Genomic DNA, 9,277 nt, shown 5'->3' on the forward strand with positions numbered 1-9,277 from the left:
AAAATTTGAAAACTTTCAAAATACATGCATTTAGTGAAAAGGGTTTTGGATTAACTAATAGCAATTATCACTGCTTTTAGTAAATGTCTTTTTGCTGATTATCCTGAAAAATATATTTGAGCACAATATTTCTGTGAAACGGTGTAGTTCCCACTGCTGTTGCAGACATATCGCTTATCTTTAGTCGCATTGCCTTAATTAGAGGTTAATATGCGTATCTAATGAGAGCAATGCATATTTACCTGCTTAAGTCTCCTTAGATCAGAGTGGAAACTTTACCAAGAGAAAAATTAATCTAAATACCCTTCATCTAATCCTGTTCACTTCTACTAGGCACAAGTAAGGTGTCTTTGAGATTGTGGGATTTTATTTCTCATATTTCTCAGATTCTGCTCTTGTCCTGAGAAACAACTCTTACAGTGTCTCACTCAGATCACAATAATAAATTACACTTCTTTTAAGTTCATCTCTTATCTTGTATATCTAAAATTGAAAAATATATATATTATATCAAAAGCCAAAGTAAGGTGTGTCACAGATGACCTAACTCTTACATTTACATTTACATCCACAGCATTTAGCAGATGCCTTTATCCAAAATGACTAACAGCAATGTTTTGTAGTCTCTATCAAAAACACATCCTCATGCTAGTTTAGTAAGTCAGGGACAAAGAAGACCATCAGTCTAAAAACCCTGTTGGGGAGGTTAGTACCATATAACACAAGTAACACAAGACAAGGAATAAAAAATTTATAATAACAATAATAATAATAATAATAATAATAATAATAGCTAAACCAAACCATAATTTTTAAAGCTGTAGGTTTTCATAATTGGTCTCATCTAAATAGTTACATCTTAGTGTAGGCTCACAAAGGTCTTGACCAGTTTACACTGAACTCCTGAAACATCCTGGCACAGGATGCTTCTTTCTTTTGTTTTCTTACATATATGAACTCAGTAGTCAGAAATCTGTCAGTGTAGAATGAGAGATTATAATTTTATCATTTGTCTCCAGTCAGGTTTTGTTTACAGACAGTCATTGTATAATAGTTGACAGGACACTCATTAAGGGAGTAAGTGAAAAAGATACAGTAAAATATATTTATGTTGCAAAACTGTAAAATTTTTTCATTTTGAAAGCTGCCACCATAAGCAGTGTGGTTCCCTCATATTCTGATGGCACTCCTTCCTCTAATCTGCTCCTGCTCATCTGCAGGACATTTCTGGATAACATTGTCGCACTGTACTCAGGTTTTATCATCTTCTCTTTCCCTAAGTTCTGAAATAAGAGGTCATCTACACAATGAATACTTTTGAATACATTTTCTCTACATTACTAAACGTTGGTTACAAATTCGGTAATGTTGAGTAAAAGCTTCCATAAATATGAACAGTGAACATTACTTGCCAGAGAAAGCCATATATAACATAAGTATTTATTAAGATTTTTGTATTGTTAATGATTGACACTAATAACTGGTAAAGTAAAACCCTTTTCATAAATCTAGAAGACAGGATAAAGTCAAAACAAGAAGAAGTGATGCACTCCATAAAAGACTATGGCCCCACCCGTTCTCCAGAAAGCAAAAAATACTGAGCTTTGAAAGAATAGCACAACATTGCGCAGGAGAGGAGCTAAGGGGTGTAAATAAACTATGAGACAAATTGAGACTAATGATGAGAACAGGTGCAAACATGGGGTGTGTTCAGAGCTGAGCTGATGCAGGAGAAAGAAAGGAAACAGGAAGTAGATAACAGAAGGCAGAAACAATATAAACAGAATATAAACAGAAGACACCTGTCACACTCGAATCTACCCTCGCTCATTTCGCACCTTCATTTCTCTGCTACTTGAACTGTTACTATGAACTATTTTAAAGTTGAGTTAAATTTGTTCAGGCCATAAATAATACACTAAAGCCGTGAGTTAAGTTTCTTGTGGCCAGGAATTAATATATTGAGGGCAAAGTTAAGTTTTTCCTGGCCAGGAATTAATGTATTGAGCCCAAAAGGTAGAAACAGAGAAATCATCTGAAATAGACCACTGTGGCCGCAGGAACCTAAGTGTGTAAATGATTGATAATATTACACGTTACTACAATATTGGAATGACGCATAAGATATACTGGAGTCACGTCTTAAGTGACATTTTCACCTGTTCTAGCCAAATAATTAAATAGAGGCCACATATTAAGATATAGACATAAAGTTATTGGCTCAACATGCACAGTTTGCAGCCATAACTTTGATATATCATGGCCACAATAGTTTTTGTCCTCAAAATATATTCATTTGTGGCCTTATTGTCAGTGGCTCTGTACTTTTTCAGTATTTGTCAGTTTTTTGTCTTTTTTTTTTTTTAGTATGCAGTGCATCAGTGTAGTTTCTGCACTTTGTTGATGGCCGTAAGTCAAAGATGGGAATAAAAGATGAGATATGAGATGATTTGCTCTTCTAGATATTAGGATTCAGAGGTAATAGAAAAGATGGAAAGGCCTTGGTACATCTAACACAGAGATTTACTACAGTGGACACTTGGGGACATGGAGGTGCAGTAAAGCAGATGATGCCTATCGGTCAGTGGTGGAGGAAGTAGGCTAAATAAATCTTTGCCTTCTGTAAATCTGAAAGTAATTTGAGGTAATGTTGGTCTTTGTGAGGCACCAGCCTTCAAACATTTCTAGTACCAGCATGAATAAATCAACAAAGTAGTAAATTATTAAAATAGAAGGTAATAAAATAATAATTATTATATCCTTTAGACGCAAAGAAGACAATGCGGTTCTTGTCTAATATACTGACCATTACTTCTTTAATTCTGTGGTGTATTTCATCAGTGGTTGTAATGGAAATAGAAAATAACACAAATAATATTTAACATAGCAAAATCTGAAATTAAAACACTTGTAAATATAATACATAGATCATATTGGTCAACATGTTATTTATATATGATTTATGGGCAAATACAGTCAGCAACCATTATACCTACTACTAGACCACCATTGTCAAGACAAGTCCAAGACCAGGACTAGCCTAGATCCAGTCATGACCAGGTCTTGGGGTCAAAGCAGAGTCAAGATTGAGACAAAACCATGAAATCTTTTTAGATTTTACTTCAACTAGCTGGCTTCATTCTTGCATTGCACCAATAATTAGGCTATATTTTCTAGAAGAAGGAATTACTTCTTGTCAAACTTTATGCATGCAAAAACAAAAGACAACATGAATATTATGTTTCCAAACTCTTGGTCAAGACCAAGACCATATTTAGAGAGAAAAATGGCCATGACCAAGACCAAGTCCAAATCAATATGGAAAACATCTCGACACTGAATTCACGTCCTATACCCTAAAGTATAGGAAGGTAAATGTACATTTACTGACTATAGTCTTGAGTTACTGATCTGTTGCTGTGTCAGCCACAATCCACCATGTCCACTGGTGGAAAGAGACTACCATAAGATTGCTGCAGCCCAGATCTTATAAAAGTAGGGGAATACTTTGTCCACACATGCCCTGTGGCACTGATTCACCACCCAATAAGAGTAAATATGTAGTAGTAGATCTTCTATATCATTATGTTTATGTATGTGTGCCAGGGAAATATCACTATAGGGACTCCAGCACGCCTACTGAATAGTTTCTTCTTAAATTCTCATTACAAGGACAAGCACAGAAATGACAGTAAGGGTAATCTCCATTATCTTCCTCATACTACAGTCATTCTAAATGTCTCAGTTGCTCTTTAAAGGTTTGCAGCTTGCAGAGAATTGGAATAGAAAAAATAGAGCACACAGTAATCTGATCTAGTCTATACTACATTAATACATGCAGTATTACATATATTACAAAATATTTTAAAACATTACTTTAAAATTTATTGTGTATGTATATATCAATATTTATTGGTAAATATATTACATGGTATTTTAATATTTTCTAATATATGTTTTGTGTAAGGGTTTTTTTCTCAAATTTGAGGATGATAATCTTTTTTTTTTTTTAAAAATGGTGTTTGAGTCTTTTTCTATGATTTCAAAATATTACACTTAATTTCTCTGAACTCCACAAAATGTGTATAGTATTGTGTTAAGAAGCAGCAGTCTTTATTTGTCACGTATAGATTACAGCACAGTGAAATTCTTCTCTTCACATATCCCAGCTTGTTAAGAAGCTGGGGTCAGAGCGCAGGGTCAGCCATGATACGGTATCCCTGGAGCAGAGAGGGTTAAGGGCCTTGCTCAAGGGCCCAACAGTGGCAGCTTGGCAGTACTGGGGCTTGAACCCCGACCTCCTAAGCATTCACAGACATTCAGTGACATGTGAAAAATTCAGATACAGATTTCCCCTGTTACTTTATAAAACTGTTAGGGATCCCTTTGTTTCTTGTATAAACCTTTCAAATCTCATTCTATGAATTCTGTGAAATTTGTGGATCAGACAGAGTCAGGTCATTAAGAACCAACACACTGCATTCTGTACTGTGGCTGCATTATATATGCTCTTGGCAAGAACTAAAAAGTACAGACTTGTGTTTTCTGGAGGACAAACCAGGGCTGTAGATCAGCAAAGAAGACTGGGGCATTTACACATTTATCCTCTACTTAAGGTGAAAGGACATGCCAGGTCCTCTTATTGAGTCTTTAAATCTCCCTGGCAATGCTAGTGCTAAGTAGGATAGTTTAAAAGTGAAGTAATTGAAGAGCCAAGCAAGCAAAAGTGCAGATAGAGGAAATCGTTCATTTCCTCCATAGTGCCTCACAGAAAGTGCTTTTAATGGCAGAAAGCTCAACAAATGACAGATGATCAAGGCTGTTCTCATTAAAAGTAGTTGCCTTCTTTTTATATTGAGTGTTGCAAAAAATATGATGGAAAAGTTTTGATGTGGCTGTCTTTCTCATTTATTGAATGAAACACAATATTTTCCATATTTTCCATAAAATAGGGAAAAAGTGAGACTTCTGTGCTGTGGCTAATATTAGACTGACATAATTATTATGGGAAATTCATTTTTCATGTGTTTTTCATGTGTCAGGATGTACAACATTCAGAACCTTACTTTCATCATTATGCAAGCTCAAACAAGATCATGGAGTTGGTGCAGGCGGTATCCTGGGGCAGAGCTGCAAAATTGTGAAAATGGGTTTGATAATAATGAAAACGTTATTAAGAGGTGTGGCATGCCACTCTGAAACACAACAGACCCAGGGTAAAATCACAGGTGAGCTGTTTATTTAGGATCATGCCCATGGCACAGTAGTCAGTCAGTAATGGAAAATATTTAAACACAAATAATTTGGGAGCTTTCCAGCTCGCTGATCACTTTGCTCTGCTCTCAGCCACCTACACACACTAAACTCACTGCTCAGAGAGAGAGCTAAAGAAGAGAGAGATCACATTAATACATGTGGAAAACAGGGCTCAGGTATGCCAAACTCTGCCTTCCTACTGCTTGACTCCTACTAAACCAAAGCCCAACCTGCTACAGTGGGCTGCAAACTCCTCTCGTTTGCTTTAAAGGCCATGTGTACACTACTGACTCAGCACTGTGAGATTTTTGTAATCATGTATATCCTATTGGATTTCATGTACAGAATTCATATTGATAGTTTTGGGGTAGAAATAACTGGCCAGATGCAGTGTCGTTGTTCACATGTGCTTTTGTGGGTGTTCACTCAATTATATACGCCTCTAAGACATTGAGATGATATTGGCTAATTCCAGCAAATTTGGTGAGCCTGGTATTTACTTGATTTAATTGGTTTTGTTTCACATTTTTATTTGCCTTATTAATTATATGACATATCAGTGGCATATGAAGAATCATCAACTGTGTGATTCAGCACCTCACAGTGTGGGCTTCCTTCAGGTTCTCCAGTTGCCTCCCATCTCCCAGAAACCCTCCAGCATGTAGACTGTGTATTCTAAAGTTCCCCTAAATGTGAATGTGTGCATGCGTGGTGAGCTGAGTTAGTTGGCAGCCCATCTAGGGTGTGAAATGAGTTCCTGGGATAGGCTCTGCCTCCACCACAACCCTGACCCGGGTAAAGTGACTTGCTGAAGATGAATGGAAGAATGAGAACTGTCAGAGTCATGTTTAGTAAATTTTAGTTCTTATTTCTTACATATAAATTGATGACAGTAATAATTAGTTACTATTTGAATGAACTAGCCTATTTAATGTATATCCAGTGGGGTGACATAATAGTCTTAAAGTAGTATTTTGTCATAAATGTATGCAAACATAAATTTGTTTTTCATAAACATAAAAAACTCATGAAAATGGAAAATTATCTTGTGTGCAAGATTTTTTTCTGAAAGTAAATGAGAAAGTAAGTGGTACTCATGTGATGGTACTCATGAGCACTTTCAGAAAAGAAATCTTGTGAAAAGGACCCATTTTCACAGGTGCGGGAGATAATTTTCTGTTTTTTCAAGTTTTTTGTAAGTTTTTTTTGTTTGTTTTTTTTTCAATTAACTTTAGACAAGAAAATTGTTACCCTCTTTTCAACTAAAAAATATTGTTATTACACACAATTCACTATCTATGTGAATAATGTGGTTTAGGAATGAAATGTTACTTATGTATTAGAGACATAAAAATCAAAGGCAGTATACAGTATATGTACAGTATAACCAGTGATACACAGCAGAAATCCTTCTATGCCAAAAGAGGGCACTATTTTTCTGAAGTTTTATCTTATGGGAGTTCAGGGCACTTTGGAAACAAATTCATCCACAGAAAGGAAGAAATTCTGAATGAAGGTTCAGAGGTTCAAAAGGTTTTCTGAATGAACATAAATATTTGTTGTGAGATTCAGAACATAATTTAAGATAAACTGGCATGCAAATGTCTGAATGTGGAAGTTAGATATACATCATGTGTAAATAACTCCCAAAACTCCCAAGTCTAGTTTATTCACTAGTGTGCCAGAGGCAATAAAATCAGGTAGTCATAAGCTTACTGTATCAGCACAGGGTACAGAATGGCTTATCTGAGAAAGACCCCCGCTGGAATTTTTGTTTAATCTGAATCAGATTTGTTTCTGTGTTTACTTGACTAAAAACATCCATGCAGTGTGACGTTTCAGGAGACAGCCTACCTCTTTACACATGTAAGACTGGAGAAATGAGATGGTTTCCGCCCACTGTAGTGCCGGTATCAGTTATCAACTTATCATATCATCTGTACCCAGACATGAGCAGGTTACATCATAAAGATGTGCCTTATTTTTAAGACCACACCCACTACTACAAAGTGTCCAGTCATGTAAAATTCACGAAGAGAGGAACAACTTGTTGGCTTGAACGTTAAGGAGTCCTTAGTGGAGATCAAGTATCTATGATTTACAACAGTTCCAAGAACAACCGCAAGAATTGGATAGCAGTTTGTTGCAAAGTAAGACACTCTTTTTTGTTGTGATTTAATTTGGTTTTTGTGAAATTTGTGAATTTATCTACATTTCAGAAGGTATAATATTTCTCTTAGCAGACAAATGGCTGCTGACCATTTGCAAGACTTTGCAGAGCGAGGGTCCTATTTGCAGCCTTTAACTTTTGGCCTGTGCATGGAGCACCAGCACTCTCCATTCAGAGATGCACTAAGCCTCCACTTTGAGCAGACTTATTTAGAGCCAGTCTACAGTCACAGATACAGTGGGCGCTTCTCCTACTTGCACTTCCCCACACACCTGAGCATGTACGACTGCTCCTTTGAACCAGCGTTCATCCGTAAACGCAACGAGCGTGAAAGGCAGAGGGTCCGTTGTGTGAACCAGGGCTATGCACGGCTCAGAGAGCACCTGCCTCAAGAGTTTGAGGATAAAAGACTGAGTAAGGTGGAGACATTACGGGCGGCCATCAGCTACATCAAACATCTGCAGAATCTCCTGGAGCTCCGGCTGCCAGATGCCATGATGGAACTGTCACCTGGGAGCGAGAGAGGGACTGAAGCTACGAGGCAGCTCACAGAGTGTAACAGTGATGGAGAGTCTAAACACAGCCTGAGTGACAACGGGGAACCATGCTACTGAACAGACTCAAACAGAGAGCACAAATAGCAGCACAGTCCATATGAAGTCCATAATAATGGACTATTCTTTTGTTACCACATACAAATAAAATCTGTGGAGAAGGATGGCTTATAATATATTTTCCTGATAATGTTAAATATGGTTTGTTTCCTAATTTTAGACTATCTTACTATCCAGTTACAGTGGATTTCATCAAAACTAGAATAACATGAAAATCCAATTTAGAATTAGTTTGTTCTATTTTAACATGCACCTTGTTGTTGCATTAGTGCCATGTGAGTAAATCTGGAGAAGAAATTAATGAAGAAAATCAAATAAACAGGAATGATATGCATTTTGTGGTTCGCTATGATGAAAAAAGTACAATTTTAACACATTCAGAGTGCAGAAAAGCAATTAAACTACATGTTATATGCTTCAAACCAGAGTTGCAAGTCAATTTTCATGAGTTTTCATTTCATTTTCCTTTCTTTGCATGTTAATGTATGCATGCACACAATATCCCACAAAAAGTTCTTGAGTGTCAACCTTTTCCTGAAAAGCTAAAGGCTGAATTAGTTATTATAAAGTTCTTATCAGTTATGGAAAAGGTCAGGCTGTTTTTGTTGTTGTTGTTGTTGTTATTGTTCTGCTGTCTCAGAACCCAACATTAATGAGAGTGTTTATAATTTGCTAAATTAGGTGGGAAAAAAAAATTAAAAATATCATAAAACGTACTGTGCTGTTATATTTTGTGAAAAGATCAGGCTTCTTCACTAAACTGGAAGGTACATGGTGTGAAATTCTCTGTTAGGTCAGCTTATGGGATAGATACCACAACTGAGAGAAAACAAAATCCTGATGAGGAAAGTTTTTTATTCATCATTTCCATGTTCTTTTCCAAGCTTATCAGAATGTTTTCTAAATGTTATGGTTCTAGGAATGTTGTGAAGCAAACCATTATTACACAGACATTTTCAGAACATTGCAGGATTAATGTTTAAAAAACACACACACACACACACACATTTACATGCACTGCACAGGCTTTGTATTTAACCACAAAACTTAACTAGCGAGGGATAACAAAACTCACCGGATTTCTGCTGGATGGTAAACCCCATGAATATAGAACGACATGTAGCTATAGCACATACCGGCATAGACAAACACACAACACATTCCTAACACCAAAAATTAACACTTAATCTAACAAAACACTCTAAAGATCAAAATAATGGGCAAAATATGCAAATTA

The 9,277-nt window shown here is 36.3% G+C and overlaps 1 protein-coding gene across 2 annotated transcripts; it reads left to right on the plus strand.

Annotated features, from left to right (window-relative positions):
* The first annotated feature begins 7,277 nt into the window (after nt 1–7,277).
* Nucleotides 7,278–8,933, plus strand: LOC113532302 (achaete-scute homolog 4). Of its 2 annotated transcripts, none has more exons than XM_026923627.3 (2): nt 7,278–7,406; nt 7,500–8,933. In XM_026923627.3, exon 2 carries the CDS (start codon nt 7,504–7,506, stop codon nt 8,038–8,040), a length of 537 nt encoding a protein of 178 aa, XP_026779428.1. In that variant the 5' UTR covers nt 7,278–7,406; nt 7,500–7,503; the 3' UTR covers nt 8,041–8,933. The 2 variants fall into 2 exon arrangements, with proteins under 2 accessions (XP_026779428.1, XP_026779427.1); XM_026923626.3 differs by having other exon boundaries at nt 7,284–7,406; nt 7,497–8,933.
* Nucleotides 8,934–9,277: the final 344 nt, after the last annotated feature.

Source organism: Pangasianodon hypophthalmus, chromosome 18 (genome assembly GCF_027358585.1).
Source record: "Pangasianodon hypophthalmus isolate fPanHyp1 chromosome 18, fPanHyp1.pri, whole genome shotgun sequence".
In the NCBI taxonomy this organism is placed as follows: domain Eukaryota; kingdom Metazoa; phylum Chordata; class Actinopteri; order Siluriformes; family Pangasiidae; genus Pangasianodon; species Pangasianodon hypophthalmus.